Raw genomic sequence first — 21,675 nt, forward strand, 5'->3', positions numbered from 1 at the left:
AAAGCCAAATAGTAGGCCTAGGCCTAACGTAGCAATATATTCTTGCAAGTTAATAATGAAATAATGTGCTCATATCATGATTTTATGATAAAGCCTCATTGCTGCCTCATATATTATTGCACCCAAAATCAAGTTGTTGCTCCAGTTGACTTCAATTGCCTCAACAAAATGCTTGGGGCTTGGCATCTAATGCTCATCTAGGCTCCGACATCGCTCCACCAAAACACCTTCTTCTAGATCTAAATCTAATATATTGACTCAACATCCCTTATTAGAGTTTAGATTGGACCGTTGGGGCACCACGCATAATCTAGAGCTGTTGACCGTCTTTTTTCTTTTTTTTTCTTTCTATGATATCATGACTCCCCATCGCTTAATTTTCTATCTGCCTCTTTTTCTTGGTACTGTTCCCTGCAAGACCAATGATTCCAGCTGCCGTAGCCTCCACTAGCGGATCCAGAACTTCGGAGTGGGGGGGGGGCGATTTTTTTTCAAACCCTAACCCTAATGCCCGGTAAACCCTAACCCTATGTATAAACGTGCGTACAGCATATATATATATATATATATATATATATATATGAAAATTTTTTTAAAAAAAAAAGAAAAAGCAGTGTTTCTTAACATTCGGGGGAAAAAAAAAGTCATGTTGAGGCCTTTCTCTTGATAGTTTGGGTTCTGTGGAAGCACTGTAAGCCTCCTCATTGGGGTTCCGGGCAAAGCCCCGACCAGGGCCGGTCTTAGGCCACTGCAACCTATGCGGCCACAGTGGGCCCCGCGCGATGCGAATTCCACGTGTTAATTATTATTTAAACCATTTTAACTTAATATTAAAGGGTTCTTGGAATTCTCCTGAAATTATCAAATATAAGAAAAAGTCATGAAAATCTCCTGAAATTATTAAAATCTTCTGAAAACTGATGCAAATGTCCTTAAAACAGACAAAATTGTCATTTCGGGGTGTCATTCAAAATGGAAAACGCCAATCCTTCTCGCGATTAATAAAAAAACGGCATTGTCAGCTTTCATTTAAATAAAAATTTAATAAGCCGAATTTTAACCAAAACAAGAAGCTCTAATACTTAATTTACTTTAAAAGTCACTGGCATGCAAATATAGAGTTATATCTATCTCGACCTCTTAGGGAAAAAAAAGCGATATTTTTCTAATCGATAGTAAATCTAAAAGGTAGATCTGAATGGTTATCGGCTTTTTGTTGGAAAACTACTATCTACTGTAGATGACTCGTAACGTTAATTTTTGACAGTGATTTTGGACTCAGTAAACTATAAATAAAATGCAAAGACGAATTTATTTTCTAATACAATGTCTTAATTTTCACTTATTTATCCTTATCACAACCCAAATTAGGCCCCGCAAAATCCGTTTTGCATAGGGCCCCTCAATCTGTAGGACCGGCCCTGGCCCCGACGCCAAAAACGTTTTCTTTTATTTTTCACTGCAGAAACGCATACTCCTGACATCTACAGCTCATTACTAATCAGTGGGGTTCGGGGCGAAGCCCCGACGCCAAAAGCGTTTTCTTGTATTTTTCACTGCAGAAACGCATACTCCTGACATCTACAGCTCATTACTAATCATTGGGGTTCGGGGCCAAGCCCCGACCCCAAAAGCGTTTTCTTGGATTCTTCACTGCAGAAACGCATTCTCCTGACAACTTCAGCTCATTAGTAATCAGCCCGACGCCAATAGCGTTTTCTTGTATAATTCACTGCAGAAACGCATTCTCCTGGTATCTACATCTCATTACTTATGGCCAAAAGCGATTTCTTGCATTCTTCACTGCAGAAACGCATTTCCAAGACATCTACAGCTCATTATTCATCATATTAAAAAAGGAACTTTTGAAAAATGTTTTACTTGAAAAATATTCTAATATGAATTTATAGGCCTTTACTACATTGCAAATAAAACGATTAGAAGATACCCCACATATTTAGATTAAGGCTTTGAGGATCGCCGCCGAAAACAAAAGTTCGAAAAATAATATTTATATAAAAAAGCTCATTTGTAAGGTATACATTTATTTCAATAGGCATGTTTGTAACTTTGTTTTGTTACAGAACTATAATCTAAAGCTCTAAAATAAATTTATGAAGTGGGAGGAGAAATGAAGTGGGCCAATTAGATTCTACTCTAAATTTTTTTGCAATTTTAGGATTCAAGCATATATTGTGAGCTATAGTCCCAAATTTAACTAGAAAAATTGCAGATTGAGGAAAGATTAAAAAAAGGATTGGAAAAGAATATTTGGGTTCAGAACTCATCTCAATCGTTACTCTTCTACTGAGAAATTTGGTATGAATTCCAAATTTTCCAAAGCAAAGTCTTTCGTTAAAAAATTATGATAAAAAATGATGAAATTACATAAACTCTGTCGCCATATTTGACTTTTCTGTTTTAAAACATCGCGTTTTCGTCTGGATAAAGAGGGGCGGTAGAGTGAAAACGATTAATCCTCGCTCCTTTTTATAATATTTGCTAATGATTGCATCTGGCATGAAAGAATAGGGGGTGGGGCGACTCGATATAAGAATTTAATTTATAGCATATATAAATAATATTAGTGACAGATTTTAAAAAAAAATGTAATATCTTAACTATAAAACAAAAAAAGAAAAAGTATTGTTTTGTCCGATGGGCGGAAGGCGATTGCATGAATCACCCCTCCCACCTGGTACAACCCTTTTTCATTTTATTTTTACTAATGATAAAATTTGATATTAGAGTGTGGTGCGACAGAATATACAATGGGTTCACATATCAATATGTAGCTTATATTATATAGATATTCAACTTATTTTGTTCACAAACTATGATTTCTCCATAGAAGTAGGACCGCCCCCCCCACTCAGAGGGCTAGAGTGGGGAGGGCAATACAATCAATTCCCCCCCTTTACCCCACCGAATCGGCCAAGATACCAGAAAGGGAGCGAGATCATATAAAACTTATATTTTAATTCAACTAATTTTGCTGACAAACTATGATTTCCCCATTAAAGTGGGACCGCCCCCTCCCCACTCAAAGAGTTTAGGTGGGAAGGGCAGTAGAAGTAATCGCCCCCCCCCCAAATCGGCCAACAGGGGAACGACATAATATAAAGATTGGTTAAAACACTAATAACAAGTTTTAATCGTATAGATATTTAATTGATATTGTTAGTAAGCTTTGATTTCTACAATTTATGGAAAAAGGGGGAGGGGGCGGGATTGATGCCATCCCCCCTCCCGACCCCATTAATTCAGCCAACATACTAGAAAGGGGGGGGGGGCGAAATAATCTAAAAAAAAAAAAGTTGAAATATACATAATTAGTATATATTATTAACATAAGTAATACATCCTTATACTAATTGTGTTTAATTCTATACTAAAATTCGTCCGCCCCCCCCCCCCCTGGATCCGCCAGTGGTAGCCTCAAGGTATTTGGCACCTCGGCGGAAACGTCTAGTTTTGGAACTAGATATAGGTGAAAAACGGGTATCGTACCAGGTCACCCTAACCTCCAACTCCATTGCGTTACCTTGGTTGAGCTTTTTGTTTTGCTGGGTTTTTTTGTTTATCTTACTCGGCCTGCTGATGGAACAGAGACGCAGCAACCAAGTCTGACAAATCCGCCACTCAGTTTTACGAAGGGATACACCATAAGATACCTGTAACTACAGCAGCGGTCTTTACACAATATTGTGGCGGTTACAGAATAGGAATATGAAACAGTTCCTATAATTCCCCGTGGTTAGCGTGGCCCAGGACCAGAGGCTGTGCGTACGCCGTGTATATAAGACAAGACTCAATCGTAGTAATTTAATGGACGCTGCGATGCCATTGTGGAACCTTTCAGGCAAGACGGAGTTGGGGTGACGAGCATTCGGTCCGCGACTGGCCGATAGATAAAAGCTTTTCTAACGGGATAATGGTGCTTACATTGCACTTGTGACCTGGTCATTAAGGTTCTGAATTAGTATAATTAATTATGTATTTTGTATTTGTTCAAATTGTATTTTCCATTCTGTTGCACAGTGTGCTCCATAGGCCTACACTTTGTTGAAAGCTTTCTTAAAATCAATAAACACTTGAAAAAGATTCTGTTGGGGCTGGGAGTATTTCACAGTGTGCTCCATAAGTCTACACTTTGTTGAAAGCTTTCTTAAAATCAATAAACACTTGAAAAAGATTCTGTTGGGGCTGGGAGTATTTCACAGTGTGCTTCATAAGCCTTATACAGTTTGTTGAAAGCTTTCTTAAAATCAGTAAAGACATGAAAAAGATTCTGTTGGGGCTGGGAGTATTTCTCTCTGAGCATTTCGAAATTTAGTATTTCTTCTGATGTGCTGCGGCCGATTCTAAAACCTGGTTGTTCCTCTGATAAAATTGTGTCTGCTATCGTTTTTAGACGGTTAAGCCTTACTTAGTTACTATAATTATGATAATCAAATAATATAATAAACATGACTTTACTATAGTGTCTTATGAGGCTGATAGTAGACCTACGGTGGTTTGGGCAGCGTTGCTAATTGCATTTCTAGGCAGGGTGATTATGATTGGGTTAAGCTTAAGCCATTCTCCCGACTGCCAAATCTTGTTGAAAATCTTAAAAAGCGTGTTTTTCATGGTTTCTCCTCCAGCCTGTAGAAGTTTAGCAGAAATGTTGTCAACTCCGGCTGATGTTCACTTGTTCCTGGATTTCACCGAAGAAATGGGAAAGTCGTCGTTGTTGGCAGCTGCAACGACTTTTTGTAACTCGGAATCTGCGGACGTTTCAAAATTATACATTTCTAAGTAGTATTCAATACATCTCCATATCACATTATTTTCCTCAGTCAGGCATTTACTGTTTTGTCCTGTATTATGGTAGTTCTTCCATGTTTTGGCTATGTGGGATCTTTTATTAGTTGGTGCGTGTTTTTTTTTTTTTTACTAAGCTTATATGAAATCACTTTGTTTGTCTGTCTGGTAAAAAAAAAAAAGTTTTTACACGTTATTTCTCCAACACCCAACTTCGGATCTAGCAGTTATTTATTTTACCTGACAACACAATAATCAATTTAAAAAAATAACCAATTAGTTTATTAACAATTGGTAATTGATTATTTTGTTTGGTACTTTTCAAGTAAAGGCGGTTGGTCGTTGTGCTGGTCACATAACACCTTCGTTGACATGGGCCACAGAAATAGATGATTTTTGGATCATCTGTCCTATAGATCGCAAGGTGTGAAAGGAGAACTTTACTTTTGTTTTTGGAGAGCTTGAAGTTATTCTTCGAGAAGGAAATGTTATTGACAGAAATGCTTAAGATTTAATTTAAACTGAAGGAAAAAAAGGGAGAGAATACCTGAAGAGAATGTAGGACATTATTTATTTTCTCTCAAAGTAAAATGTGGCACTTCGTGGACTTAACAAAAAAAAAATTAAAGAAGAAATGGAAAGGCACAATTGAGGCAATTTACTTGGAGTTATTGACATTAATTATATTATAAATTGTTAATTTCAAACTTTTAAGTGAGGACCTAATTCTCTAAGTAGGCTATAGGAGACTAATTCATCTTATAGCCACATCTGTCAATTACAATTTCTTTCCCTTTTTCAATACCAAACAAAATAAATAATTATAAATAATTAATTAACTACTTTGTTAAATTCTTTTTATTGATTATTGTTCTGTCAGGTAAAAGAAATAATTGTGCAAAATTTCAGCTTAATCTGAGATTGGGTGTGGGAGAAACTTATTACCAGACAGCCAGAGTGTGTTGATAAAAGTTTTGTGAAAAACAAAGTTTATATTAAGTGTAATTGTATCAATTAGTTTGGATCAGTCATGCCATTGAATTTGTAATAGATCCAGACTAACAATAATAAATATGTGCGATCAGAAATATTTTTACCAATTGTTTTTGTTTAGGACTATTTCATGCTTTTAGCTTTTTCAATGCGCTATGATCCTATCACTGGTCAGGACCAGTTGGAAAGTTGAGGGGGGAAAGAAGGTGGCATTAGTGTAAATGTTACTGTGATAGCTTTTAAATGCACTTTATAAAAAGAAAAAGTTGTACAACTTGATTTCGAACTCGATGGCTCAAGGCCATACGCTAACCCCTGTGCCAACAAAGTGCTTATGAAAATAGAAAGTATCATATATATATATATATATATATTATTAATTTCAATTTTTTAAGTGACGATCTAATTCTCTATATAAAGAAGACTAATTCAACTTATACCCACTTCTGTCAAATACAATTTCTTTTCCTCGTTCAATACCAAACAAAAAATAACTATGCCTATAAATTACCAATAATTAATTAACTAATATTTTTTTTAATTGATTCCTGTTTTGTCAAGTTCAATAAATAATTGTGCAAAATTTCAGCTTAATCTGAGATTGGGTGTGAGGGAAACAGCATATATATATATATAGGCCTACACATATTGTAGCCGAACGTCTTAAACAACAATCGTTGAGATTTATTTTGACGGAAAAATAGATTTTGATAGGCCCTATTGATATTCATAGTTTTGCTATCGAGAAAGCAGGTAAGATTAATATGTAATAGTTTATTGCATAATTAATGTTTTGCTTATTAGTAATTTCCGTCTTGAAGCTAATTGTAGTTGTTTGCTTACTGTTGACTGTTTACCTAGATCTTTAGTTAACATAAAAGAATGGACAGGCCTTTCATTAAAGAAATTTTATCCAAGGCAAAAGAGAGAAATGGAGAAAGATGGTCAACAGATCTTGTGTGGTGCCCCAACGGTTCAACAGACTATAGGATAGATGAAGCTGTGAATTTACTCGTTTTTTTTTTTTTGGTGGGGGGGGGGGGGAGTCTTTTCGGAATTTTATTTACATTTTTTTTGTAGGGCTTCATGAGGACACTAGCGGATCCAGAACTTTGGAGTGGGGGGGGGGCGATTTTTTTTCCAAACCCTAGCCCTAACGCCCAACTTTATGCATAAATGCGCATACAACATTCAATATATTCTCTCTATATATGTATATATATGTGAGAATTTTAAAAAAATGGAGTGTTTCTCCACCTTCGGCGAAAAAACAAACCAGTCATGTTAAGGTTTCTCCTGACAGATAGGGTGCCTGGGGGAGCGCTGTAAGCTCCCCAACTGGGGTTCGCCATTCATCGCTGCAGAAACGCATTCTCCTGACATCTACAGCTCATTATTCATCCTATTAAAAAGGACCTTTTGAATAATGTTTTACTTGAAAAATATTATAATATGAATTTAAAGGCCCTTATGCCTACTACATTGCAAATACAACCGATTTGTGTCTTGAAAAGATAAGATACCCCAAATATTTAGATTAACGCTTTGAGGATCACCGCCAAAAAAAAAAAATATTCGAAAAATAATATTTAAAAAAAAAGCTTATTTGTAAGTGGTACATTTTGTTCAATAGGCATGCTTGTAACTGTTTTTTTTTTTTACAGATTTATAATTCAGATCAAAGCTCTAAACAAAAAAATTCAGATGTGGGAGGAGAAATTAAGTGGACCAATTAGATTCTACTCTAAATGTTTTGCATTTTTAGGATTCAAGCATAAATTATGAGTTATAGTCCCAAATTTACTTAACTAGAAAAATATAATTGAGTAAGGGTTGGAAAAAGGTGACTAGGAAAAGAATATTTGGGTTCAGAAATCATCTCATTTGTTACTCTTATACTGAAAAATTACGTATGAATTCTAAATTTTCCAAAACAAAGTCTTTCTTAAAATAATTATGATAAATTCATGTGCAATTTACATAAACTCTGTTGCCATATTTGACTATGCTATTTTATATTTTAGTCTGGAAAGTAGAGGGGGCTTTAAAATGATACCGATTAATCCTTGCTCCTTTTTATAATTTCTGCTAATTATTTAGCATTAAAGAATAGGGGGTGGGGCGACTCTAAATAAGAACTTAACTTTTATAGCATATATAAATTATATTAGTGACATTTTTTTTATTTTGTAATTTTTTAACTAAAATACAAAAGAAAAAGTATTGGTTCGTCCGATGGGCGGAGGGCGATTGCATGTACCTGGTACAACCCTTTTTATTTTATATTTACTAGTAATAAAATTTGAGATTAGAGTGTGTGTGCGACATAATATACAAATGGGTTAAAACTAGGGGTGCACCGGATAGTCGCTCCGGCTCCGGCTTCTGCCGAATATCCGGCATTTTTTACTATCCGGTGCTATTCGGCTCCGGGGGTGAGGCGACTCTAAATAAGAACTTAACTTTTATAGCATATATAAATTATATTAGTGACATTTTTTTTATTTTGTAATTTTTTAACTAAAATACAAAAGAAAAAGTATTGGTTCGTCCGATGGGCGGAGGGCGATTGCATGTACCTGGTACAACCCTTTTTATTTTATATTTACTAGTAATAAAATTTGAGATTAGAGTGTGTGTGCGACATAATATACAAATGGGTTAAAACTAGGGGTGCACCGGATAGTCGCTCCGGCTCCGGCTTCTGCCGAATATCCGGCATTTTTTACTATCCGGTGCTATTCGGCTCCGGTCGGATATCACTACCGGATAGTAAACCGGATAGTAAAAAATACACCTATTTAATATGCATAAAGTGGACCTCGTTCCATTAATGTCTGTTGTAGAATGTATTAATGTTTATATTAAAACAAAATAATGTGCTTAAAAATAGAGCCATTATGAATATGCACCAAACGTCGTTTATTATAAAGACAAGGCGTGTTAATAACTTAATATAAATAGAAATGAAACTTTACATTCCTTTACTACGTCATGCTGACAAGACGTCTGTCTAGCTGTGCGGTATATCTCCAGAGGTAGAGATGAACAACTCCCACCCCTTTTATTTGTTTAGTCCATCACATTGAGTTTTTTTTATAGGCAGGTGACCACAAGTTAAATACGATGGACGTAGGTTTAATGTCAGCGTATTGACACTCTCTAGAGGTCACACCTTTCGAGGGAACTGAGTTTGTTTACTTAGTAGTTAATCTTTATTAGGGGGGCTGGACTACAAGAGCCACACCTCTAAGGTAACCAGGGATATTTCTCGATGAACAACTCCCTCCCCCTTTTATTTGTTTCGTTCATCGCAATGAGTTCATTGATTGACAGGTGACCCCAAGACAGATACGGTGGACGTAAGCACTCTCTAGAGGTCACACGAGGGAACTATGTTTGTTTACTTAGTAGTTAGTCTTAATTGGGGGGGGGGGTGGACTGGACTTCAAGCCAAACATCTACACGGGTATCCGGACAAAGAGCTTATTTGGAGAAAAATCTTAATCACGTGGTTGGGCTAGAGGCCACACCTTCTCAACATAAATCTCAATTAGTAAGCTGGACTAAAGATCACACGCATCTAAACGAGTGACCGCTAGCTACACAGAACACAAACCGCGAGATTATATAGCCCAGTAAGCCAGTAGAAGACACGTCCAGGGCTATCTTTAAATGGAGAGCTAAACACCCCCTACTCTTTATTTTATTTCTTTGGTCCTTGACACCCAATTTATTGATAGACATTGACCATTTTTAACCACAATGAAAAAACACAACGTGCTAACAAAGGATATTACACTGTCAATAAATATTACGGTTAAATAATTTTTCTAACGTGTTAACTTGAATATTACTCCTGCAGTTAAGTGTCTTGATTTGATAACACTATTCTTAATAATTAGTGACATTCAATTAACTCCTTGTTATTACTATTTTTATTTACTTAAGATGCGTACTTAGCCGCTGTGTATCAGGCTAGGACGACTTTTACACACCTGACATCCATAAGCTTACTTTCGTTCCCTATTGTAACAGTTACTGAAACCACGAATAAAATAATTAATAAGTAATAATTAAGGAAGATGTTCCTTACGTACGTTCTTTGCACAATAAAATAGAACAAAAATGTGCATGTTTGCGTGTGTGTATTTTTTTGCCTTGTATTAAAATCTTTAGAAAGAAAGCTAATTTCATTGTTGAATTCTTTTGACTTAATAAATAATGGAAAACCTTACAGTAAATTTTAAAATTGCATAAAATAAATTAAATAATAGTACCGCAGTTATATCTAACAAACAAAGAAATAATATGCTGGACAACCCTTGACCTCTAACTAGGGGACGGGTATAATTTATCTATATGCTTGACTGACCATGCCAATGTGTTATCTTTTTTGACTGACGCCCAACTCTATTGCGTGCGTATGCTCAAGGAAAAAACAATGCTTGATGGTTGACACAAACAACTATACACACTACACTAGGACTACATGTGTAGGCTCACTAGGTATATCTGACCAGGTTGTTGGTCTGAAATTCACGAACACATACATACGACCACTATACAAGGCAGATTGCACTTTGAGATTTACATTAGTAACTAGTTAAATATATACTAACATTATTTACATTGACCTTCCTACACACATCCTTTACAGTTGGTGGCATCGTACATACACACAGTCACACTCATGCTATACAGATTTTTAGAAATACTGTTAAGTTTGAATAAATCAATCAGTAACAGAGTTTAAAACAATAAGGTATTTAAAAGGAAAACAAATAAAACCAACCAATATAGGTATGTTATTTAACAGTTCTTAAAATGTTCAGCAACACAAGATATTAACAAGACACTTAGGTATCCGGTTCCGGCCCCGGCCGAATATCAAATTTTACTATCCGGTCATATCCGGCCCCGGCCGGATATCAAAAAGTACTATCCGGTGCACCCCTAGTTAAAACATCAATATGTAGCTTATATTATATACATATTCAACTAATTTTGTTACCAAACTATGATTTCTCCATAAAAATAGGACCGCCCCCCCCCCACTAAGAGGGCTAGAGTGGGGAGGGCAGTAGATGCAATAGGCCCCCCCCCCCCCGACAGAATCAGCCAAGATACCAGAAGGGGAGCGACATATAAAAATTATATAGTAGTTCAACTAATTTTTTCACAAACTATGATTTCTCCATAAAAGTAGGACCGCCCCCCCCCCAACTCAAAGAGTTTAGTTGGAAAGGGCAGTAGATGTATTCGTTCCCCCCCCCTCCCCCCCCCCAACACACACACTCAAAGGGTTTAGGTGGGAAAGGAAGTTGATGTATTCGTACCCATTCCCCACCCAATCGGCTAAAGAGGGAACAACACAATACAAAGATTGGTTAAAATATCAATTACAAGTTTTGATCATATAGATATTTAATTCATTCTGTTAACAAGCTGTGATTTCTACAAATAAATTGGACCGCCCCCCCCCCACTCAAAAGTTAGGGGGGGGGCAGGATGCCATCGCCCCCTCCCCACCCAACCAAATATTGGCCAACACACTTGAGAGGGGGGGCGAAATAATCTAAAAATAATTTAAAATATAAATAAATATATATATCTATATCTAGAGAGAGAGCTCCTCCTTTGTGATCGAACATGAGCACATTTCTCCTTTCCTCGCTTATAAAAAGACGGCCGCATATTGGTCAGTTGCAGATAGACCTGATTCTTCGCTCGGCGCTCTTTCACCCTGGCCACCTCTTCTTGATTCAGATCCTAAGTCCTCTACAAAGTTCTGCAGGCATGATCCACTGGCAATACTGTAACGGAAGTGCACCCAAACTCCAGTGCCTTCACTAGAGCACTCCCAGGTAGTTCTAAGCAGTTCGTCATGGAACTAGAGCACGCTTCCATCACGCGTCACTCTGGAATGCTATTAGCAGAGAGATGGAAGAATCCCCCCCCCCCTCAAATACTGTTTATTAGCAGACAAAAAAAGCGCAAACATTTTTTTCCACAAAAAAAGTTTGAAAACATCTCTGCCAACAATGTGTCTGGGTCACTTTTATCAACAAACAAAGGAATAAACAAAGATAACAAGTTCTTGATATTTCATCAACTGTATTGAACATTAAAGAACATGGACTCAAAGAGGCTGATCAATTTTTTAAGTCAAAAATATTTTTTTTTCTAAAATGATAAGTCAAATCCATTAAAAAGTGTAATCAACAAATTGAACACAATTATAGCCACAAAGTGTAAATACACACACACTTTCACTCACCCAAAACAAATAAATGAAAGGAACACACTGTTTAATAACATCAGTTTAAAAAAAAAAAGATAACACTTAAGTCCTTCAATAACCCTAACCCTAAACTAATTGCATTACAAAACCAGCCACATTGATTTGAAATGTCTCAACATCAAGCCAATAGCAATGCAAGAATTGGCGTTACTGTTGTTTTTTTTTTAAAGACATACATGTAAAAGAAAACATGGTGATACATGTTTATTGTGAAGCTAAGCCAGCACTTGGCTTCTCAGGACAATAGTGTAACAAATTCAAATAGGAAACATTTGATTACAGTGTGACTAACATTTAAAAACTTAGTAAACGTAAATGATGTTTTTATACTTTATAGTAAACACACTGCTATCAAATGTCTAAGTTTGATTAGAATTAAAAGATGGATTGCAATTCTGAAATACAACAATTTATCCATGGATTGCAATTCTGAAATGCTACCATTTATCCATGGATTGAAATTCTGAAATGCTACCATTTATCCATGGATTGAAATTCTGAAATACTACAATGTATCATCTTCAACTGGACATCTGTGAACTTGTACATAAACAAGCTTTCCAGGGTCACAGATGAAACAATGCATTGACAACTAAGCCTTGTAATAACTGGTTTTAAAACTGGCACTTTACTAACCATGTCAAGAAAATAATATTGAAGAAAACACACTAACATATGTATGTGTTATGTATAAGCAGACTTTGCAAAGTTTACTGTACAGATATTGTGTTCATATTTTAGTTGTCAGTACAAGACCTAAGTATTAAATATTCAAAGTCATACATGTACTGTTCTAAGTATATGCTGAGTAGACCCAATAAAAAGAGAATAATATGTGTCATTTGTTCAACTCCATTTGAGATTTCAAACAATTTTTGTGGTCTACAATGTCACTCTAATAATTGATGACCCATTAACAATGAGATCATTACTACTATATGATAAATTGTAACTAATGATAATCCATTCCTTCACAAAGTATGGACTATCTGGTCATTTACATTTCAACTTCTTGAAATCTTTTTTTTTGCTATTTTTTGGACAGATTATTTTCAAGGCAAACATTTCCTAGTCATTTTGGTAACAAAAATGAAATTCTATTTTCGATTTCAAAATGAATAATCATTTTTATCAAATTCTATTTTGGATAAAGATATTGCACAATAATCTTCAATTACAGGGGGGGGGGGGGAAAGGATGTGAAGAAGAATATTGTTAATTATTGATGGTATATAATGTTTGAAGGTGATTGTGGCTAATGCCACTGGACATGTAGTAAAGGCACTTCCTACACAAACAACTAACTAAACAACACAACCTCTGGATGGAATGGTCAGTATACATTCACACACACACAGAAGGACTGGAATTCTGACTGACATGAACATACGATTTAGTTCATGAAATAGCAGCAAAACAAAACACTGCAGAAGCCCTTCCCTTTCTTAGCCTATGACACACAGGAAGTGTCATTTACATATCAAAGATTTGAATGAAACATTTTCACCACGCATGATTATAAACATATTTTTCATCAGTCTTTAATGACCCACCAGGGGAAATAAATCATAGGTACACATCACACGAAAATGTACATCCCAACTGCTTTCTATTTACATTACACCTTACAGATAGCAGCAACTCAAACATAAAAGGTTGAAGCTTGTATATAAATAAATATATATACATCTTGTCATTATATAAAGACACTGTAAGTATTATGAACTGCACGTGGCTGCAATGGGAAAAAGGTTAACCACTCAACTTCAGAATATGTGGCCAATACTTGAAAGTTCACTTAACCTTGGATTAGATTCCAGACCTAAACCATCTGGTTAAATTATTATATATACATCATTACATGTCATCAAAGTTGCACACAAAAATTGACATCTCTTAAAAAGGATTTTTTGTAAAAAAAATATTAAAAAATGGGCATGATCAGACAAGAAAAAATGTGAACTATTTTGTTTTAAAATATTTTCCAGAAACTAAAATCCAAAATTACAAATAGTAAAAGGGTTCACATGAAGTTATTGCAACATTAAATTTCCATAACAACAAGGCAAGTATTATGCGATGTATATAACATACAAGAGCCAAAATATACAATAGACTTTTTGATCAAGAACAATAAGACTTCCAATTTAGAGTATACAGAAGGCAGTGCCGTTAATGTGGCTAATATAATACATAGACATTTGAAAAACAAAATAAGGCCACAATAAGACCAGACAGTAAATTTCTTTTCTCGGCACTTGTATCAAATGTAAATATCAGAAATGTTTGGTGGATGGAAAAAACAAACAACTTTAGGCTTAAGTTCTATACCAAAGTAAAATACTACATTGAAGTAAAATACTACATTGAAGTAAAATACTATATATTTACATATGAAGGAATTCTATAATCATAAATATGTTGGATATATTGAATCTATAGGTATGTCTTGAAAACAATATTCTAAGTGTTAGGGTTTCCTGTCATTAAAAAAAAATAAAGGTGAAAACAAATGAAAAAAACATTAAGTAGCCATATTTAAAAAGACTTTTGAAAGCCAAAGTGAAGTCAACTAATGCCTGAAGTAGAAATGGAACCAAATCATTAGATAAACATAAAATAGAACTCAAAACAGAAATGAAAATAGCCCAAAGTATCTCATTAAGCTAAGGAACAGTTTTGAAATGAAAGAGTCTGATAAAAAAACAATTGAAGCTTGCCATTCATTTAGGTTAATTCTAATTACACTAAATAAAATGATGTAGGTTGAATTATATATATATATATATATATATATATATATATATATATATATATATATATAGTTATTGGAATTATATATGAATATGGAAAAGTGAACACAGATGCCCTCATGTAAAAAAAAGTTATGAAACTATGGAATACCACCATCACATTTCTCATGATATGTAAGAGAAATTATCGTCTATGTTAACTTATGTACACATTAAATTACATAGAACAGATAAACAAATACAAGAATTAAAAACAATAAAATGTATATAAAATGTATTTTTTAAAAGGAATTAATGAAAGGATCAAGTCATCGCATGAAGCAAGCGTCAATCTTGTTCTCATCTGATGTAAAGTCAAGGCACATTACCATTCTGTTCGTCTGTAGAAAATAGACAAAGTAATACATGAGTAGAGACTAAAACTACTAGACAGAGAATAAATGTTACAAGAGAGTACATCAATATCAGAACCTCAATGGGAAATACCAGATGTCATGATTTATGATTACAACAAACCATTAAGAATGTAAAAAAAAAAAAACAATAAAACTAGTTTGTGATATTCTAATAACATTTGTAGTTCTTTACTTGCCAGCATTGAAACATTTACTATGCTCTATGGCTTTTTCTGAGCTAGTATTGAAATAATGGAGCAATCAGTGACCTCACTACTAATTGTGAGATTTTATTGAGTTGAGACTATTTAAAGTTGATAGTCTTGACAGTACGTCAGGCAACTACGATCATTAGATGAGAGCAACACTGAGCCACTAAGACTCTTGACAGTACGTCAAGCAACTACCATCATTAGATGAGAGCAACACTGAGCCACTAAGACTCTTGACAGTACGTCAAGCAACTACCATCATTAGATGAGAGCAACTCTGAGCCACTAAGACTATCACAAGTCTTTTGTTAAAAGACAAAACATAGTGCAGCCTTGAATACAAGTCTGAAGAGAAAGGAGTGATGTAGTGTTTCCTGTGAAACAAGTCTAGGTGTCTATGAAGAATGTAAATTTCCAACATTCAATGAACTAGTTATTTAGAGTGTAGGCTAAATTGGTAAAATTATTGTTTACTATTGACTAACAAAAAGTGTGTCATTTACATTACTCAATTGTGAAGAGAAAAAGAGAAATGACAATTATTTAAAACACCTCTACTAAGTGTTAGAAGAAATTGATAAAGATAAATTCAATAAAGTTGAATCTTTCATGACTATTTTACATGTTCAAACAGCGACAAAGTGTGATTAAAAAATTACTTTTTTTTACCCTTATGATGACGGCCATTTAGGACAAAATAAGAAAATTTGATAGTTTTGAGCTCTAACCCTAACAAGCATCTATTTTACTATGACTAAAAATAATCTTTCTAATTCACTGATCAAACTTTGAAAGAACACTGACCATCAGGTGAAAATCAATACTTTGCATGTGGAAATTAACAGAAAATAATTTCTTTATATGATATATGGTATATTTTATGACAAGACATTTAACTATATAACAAACATTTAACTATTTACTAATTGTTAAATTTAAGTGAAGAGAAACTTTCATAATGTATTTTCATTATAGTTCATTCTGCTAAATTCTATACATACTACTACTACTACTACAAAGACACATGTTACTGTAGAAACAGAAAGGGAGATCAAATGAGGTCCTCAAATATTCAATATTTGTTCAAAGTGTCTCAGTCTGTTTGTCTCAAAATGCACTTTTTTCCCTTTATTCAAGCTAGTAAGTATTTGTGTGTAAAGCAATGGATTGGCTAGAAGCAGCACTAAATTCTACAAGCTTTTAAAAATAAAGAGAATATAGATGATTAAATATAAAAACAAAACAAGTTCTAACAAACGTAAGTCAATTGTCAGCACATAGAGAATAAAAAATATTTATTACATTAAAATACTGGATAGATATAAATTAAATTGTTAAACTTTTAAAACAAAATTTATCAAAGTAAAGAGAACATCATGAAAAATTAAATGAACAAAAAAATTATATAGGAAGTAGCAGGCAAACCAAAGAAAAATTAAGAATGATAAGTTGTCAAAGTTACTTACGAACTACTAAGAAGGAAAATGCAATTTATCATGCCAAGTGTGTTAGTAAGGATAGGAATAGTTGTTTCCTTGGCCATGATTACTGGGTGGACCTCCATGAGGGGGCGAAAGATTCTGGTGTCCATTGTACTTGGGTGGAGGAAACATCTGATAGCCCATCTGCTCCTCATAGGAAGGTGGAGGGTAGCCAGCAGGCCCCCTCTTATAGTCATGCCTGTATCCATCGTTAGACATGGCCATATGGGCACCTCTGGGGCTCTGGTTCACGCTATGTTTAGGCAAAGGAAGTAGGTGCAGGGTTAGCAAGTTTATTGGTGAATAAATGACCTTCAAAGTTAATTTATCACTAGAAATAAATCAACCCGTAACAAATCTAATAACAAACCTAATGCTCCAAAACCTAGTCAAAACCATGCTACTTATTTAGACTAAATACTAATACATTTTAAAATCACTACCAGTATCATGAAAAGAAAATATAATGACTAGTTTCTGAATAATTTAAATTAGACAGCATATAACTCTGTAAAGCTTAATGGGAGGAATAAGGTTCAAGCTAGAAAGCACCTGCAACACTCTACATTGACTTATGTATGAAATGTATAAACCAAATTAACATAATCCATGCCATTAAGTCTACCCTAATTGTACACTAATAGAATTTATAAACTATAATCCTCACAGAAAGTAGATACATTTTATAAATATTATCATTTTAACAAATATAATAAGTTTTTTATTTTTGTTTTGAAGAGAGGGAGGGGTAGAGTAGACATTTAGCTCAAGTTATAAGAAATTGATGAACAAATCTTCATTCTTCATAGCCTCTGGGAAACTGAATTGCAAAGATAGCCAAGCAACAAAAAGTGTGTTTGAAAAATGTAAAATGGAGCATTTAACTGACTCAACACAGTTTTAGTACAAAAAAAATATTAAAAAATCAAGCTTTGGTAAGCAAATAAAATAACAACACCTAGGGTTAATAGAGAGCACTAAGTTCTACCACAGAACCAAGTAGCAAATTAGTAGTAAACAAACTACAGGCAGTGATATAAAACAACACTAGTTCAACACAAGAAAAGACACTGGATATACTTGATATAAGGATCCAAAACCAAAAGTTAACCAAAGGCAATGCTTGTGTGAAGAGGTTCACTTAAAACAGTACAACTGTGCTGAGCTTAAGATTGGTCAACTAAAAAATGTAGCTGCATTAAAATGTGTGAGAACGAACAAAAAATTAGAGTTATAAAACCTCTCAATTGGTCAAATATGTGAACTGCTCTGGTGTTTAGGGTCATAGGGTCCATAGACTTGCAGGAAGAACTGATTGTCTATCTTGGGTCTGCAGGGGAAACAACCAATACATTATTTCAAAGTCATTCAGTTCTGACTTGTCTGTGCGACACATGGACAAACTGGTAGTTCAATGGGAAGATTGGCTAAGAAGTAAGAGAAGTTTTGCATCAGCAGCAGAGCAGCAGCATTGAGTTCTGGGAATTAAAACCCCTAAATATCTGTAAGAACTCTTTAAGCAGTCTAACCAGCGTGACAACACAGTTACAAGAATCAACAGGTTCTACATTTGAGCTGTAAGCAATATAACCATCAACAAAACAGCATTTCTCTTAGCACTGACGCAACTTCCAGAAACAAAGTCTTATCAATCAGATACTTTGTGAACAGATGTACTAAACAAGACCTTATGTAAACAATGTATCAATGTTTATTATTTATTGGAAACATTTCTTTATGTGTGTGTGTGAAAACAATAGCACACTTATAAAAAATAAACTGTTATTATGTGCTAATTGCTGTATAAATAGAATTTGAACACTGAAACCTAATATGAGAATATAAGGAAACAGTTTAAAGTTGTATTCATATAACCTATTTTTTTGTTTCTATTATATATACATCAGGTGACTTTTCACTAGAAAATTCTTGATTGCTCTTGTTCCTAGTGTCTCACTATTCCTAAGGATTACTGTGGACAATTAAGCTTGCTTTGTGGAGCTACTCCTACTAGATTTTAAAGCAATTAAACTTGTGCAGACATTAGCTTGTTGCAATTGGCTTTTCCCAACAAACAGAAAGATTAGCAACAGAATTACGAGGAATGTGATTCAAGTGAAAATGATGGACGGTACAGCTCTAAGGTTATATCCCTGGTGTGTGTGTGTATATATATATATATATATCAGTGAATGATAAATAAAAACATCCAGTGTACAGCAAGTGTAGTTCCAAGAAAAAAAGTAGCAACCAATGGAAACAAACCAGCGATCAATCAAGGTCAGACAGAGAAAAATAAATTGAATAAAAACTATTATAAACACAAGCATTCATGTTATTCACATGCATCTCAGTGTGCTAGACTAACTTATCCAGCTACATAAAGGTCTTGTGGGTTTTAAATACACTAAATTTTTTAAATAAAACTATTCTTCACAGAAAAGTTATTTTAAGTCTGTAGTTAAAAATTCTCTAGAGAGACAGAGAGCTGACCAGTAAAAAAAAATGAGTGTTGGAGGGAAAATATCAGTAGAGAACCACCATTGACAATGTAAGCTGTGACAGAGTCCCACCCCTACTTTCAATAGCATTACAATATACTAAGAAGCATGATGTTTAAAATATTTAAATAAAACATTTTCAAATGCCCAGACAATAAGATAAAAGGTATTCAAATTATAAAAAAAGGATTACTTTTTACTTGTTAAACCTGAGTTGTAAATAAATGGGGAAATACCAACAAAGTTAAAGTGTTAAGAAAACAAAGTTTTTCATGAAATTTACATTCAGACAAAAACAAACAATAAGACTGACCTGGTTAGTGGAATTGTGTCAGCCTGTGCTCCACTATACATAAAGTTTCTGTAATGTAAAATAAAGGACAAACAATTTACAGCACAACATTCTAAGTTTGATAATGTATCGAATTTCACAAATATTGAAATCTTTAAATAAGTGTTTCTTGAAATATTTAAATAACAGAGATATTATATCCCCCATCAACCTTCAGGTTAAACATATCATATAAAAATAATCCTAACCTTTGGATGTTCCAAAACAAATTTAGTAATGTCTTGAAGAAACAGCTTAGACTCAACTTAATGAAAATATAGCTTAGATTTTGATGAATTCAACCTAACCTATGAATCACTTGATGACTATTTTATCTGTTTTTTAATAAGCAGCTAGTAGTGGCTAGTACAAAGACTACATAAAAGTTAACTTACGGGTCATCAAATTCTTTTTCATATTTATGTTGCACTCGATATTGGTCAGTTAGTAAGACTGCAAAGATGAGACAAAGAAGAAAGAAAAACAGAACCCATCCAAAACTAAACCACAGAGCATTCTGAAATGGGAAGAAAACAATGTTCATTCATAAAATGACCTATTTGTTTCCATTCTTTTTTATCTGTGTATTTTTCAACACCTAACAAAAAAAAACTTTCAATGTTATTTGAAAAAAAAAAAAGTTTAGAATAAAAAGTTACTTACCACAGGATTTAACAACAAGACACAGAAAGAGTCAGTAAAGGTGTACAGTGCTGAACTTAGAGGAGCACAATGAGCAAGATTCTCCTTCAACTGTAAGTTCATTGATATCACTTTAACAGTTAACATAAGAACAGCCCTATACATTTGATCAAATTCATCTAATTATATATCTATTAAGGACTCTTGAAGGAAAAGTTGCCATTATATTTGTGTCTCTGTCATTCACATTTAGAACCCAAAAAATAAAAGTGCTATTGAAAAACTGATAACTGGTTCAAATCTCGGTGAAGACATCTGGATTTTTAAGGCGGCCCTGAGTACATCCAACTCTAATTGGTATCAGACTTTAGTTGGGGAGAGTAAACAATTAACAATTAACATTAACAATTGGATAAAAAAACAAATGACCTTAACATCATCTGCTCTATAGACACAATGGTCTACTTTCTATTGTTATCTAGGTCATAGTTTTACATATATATCAGGGGTGCATCGAATAGTACTTTTTTATATCCTGCGAGAGAATGATTTGACAGGATAACAGAATACTATGCCTATGTGTCTAGTTAATAGCTTATGTTCCCAAGCATTTCACAAAACTTCTAAACACATTATCTAGGTAAATTTTTTTTCCCTTTGGGAGACAGGGCGGCTGAGCAGTAAAGCACTTGGCTTCCGAACCGGAGTCCGGGGTTCAAATCCTGGTGAAGACTGATTTTTAATCTCTGGATCTTCGGGCGCCTCTGAGTCCTTCTAGCTCTAATGGGGTATCTGACATTAGTTGGGGAAAAGTAAAGGCGGTTGGTTGTTGTGCTGGTCACATGACACCCTCGTTAACCGTTGGCCACAGAAACGGGTGACCTTTACATCATCTGCCCTATAGACTAGGGGTGCACCGGATAGTCGCTCCGGCTCCGGCTTCTGCCGAATATCCAACATTTTTTACTATCTGGTGCTATTCGGCTCCGGTCGGATATCACTACCGGATAGTAAACCGGATAGTAAAAAATACACCTATTTAATATGCATAAAGTGGACCTCGTTCCATTAATGTCTGTTGTAGAATGTATTAATGTTTATATTAAAACAAAATAATGTGCTTAAAAATAGAGCCAAACATCGTTTATTATAAAGACAAGGCGTGTTAATAACTTAATAGAAATGAAACTTTACATCATAAATGCGCTTTACATACAGAGCAGCAATGGCTGGCACTTTTTTCAATTTGTCTTGACC

General features: G+C 34.4%; 1 protein-coding gene across 8 annotated transcripts in view; it reads right to left on the reverse strand.

Annotated features, from left to right (window-relative positions):
• Positions 1-11,896: 11,896 nt before the first annotated feature.
• The window catches only part of LOC106051632 (prominin-1-like), a 57,691-nt gene continuing 47,912 nt past the window's right edge, over positions 11,897-21,675 (reverse strand). For 6 of the 8 annotated variants that reach the window (XM_056020281.1, XM_056020280.1, XM_056020284.1 and 3 more), the window contains 5 exons: positions 20,440-20,529; positions 20,172-20,293; positions 19,759-19,806; positions 16,930-17,197; positions 11,897-15,236 (listed from right to left, as the gene is read on the reverse strand). In XM_056020281.1, coding sequence (XP_055876256.1) covers positions 16,972-17,197; positions 19,759-19,806; positions 20,172-20,293; positions 20,440-20,529 — 486 coding nt within the window. In that variant the 3' untranslated portion in view covers positions 11,897-15,236; positions 16,930-16,971. Of the gene's footprint in view, positions 15,237-16,929; positions 17,198-18,184; positions 18,275-19,758; positions 19,807-20,171; positions 20,294-20,439; positions 20,530-21,675 lie in introns of all 8 variants that reach the window. The other 2 variants (XM_056020286.1, XM_056020287.1) reach the window with 2 other exon arrangements.

Source organism: Biomphalaria glabrata, chromosome 2 (genome assembly GCF_947242115.1).
Source record: "Biomphalaria glabrata chromosome 2, xgBioGlab47.1, whole genome shotgun sequence".
Taxonomy (NCBI): Eukaryota; Metazoa; Mollusca; class Gastropoda; family Planorbidae; genus Biomphalaria; species Biomphalaria glabrata.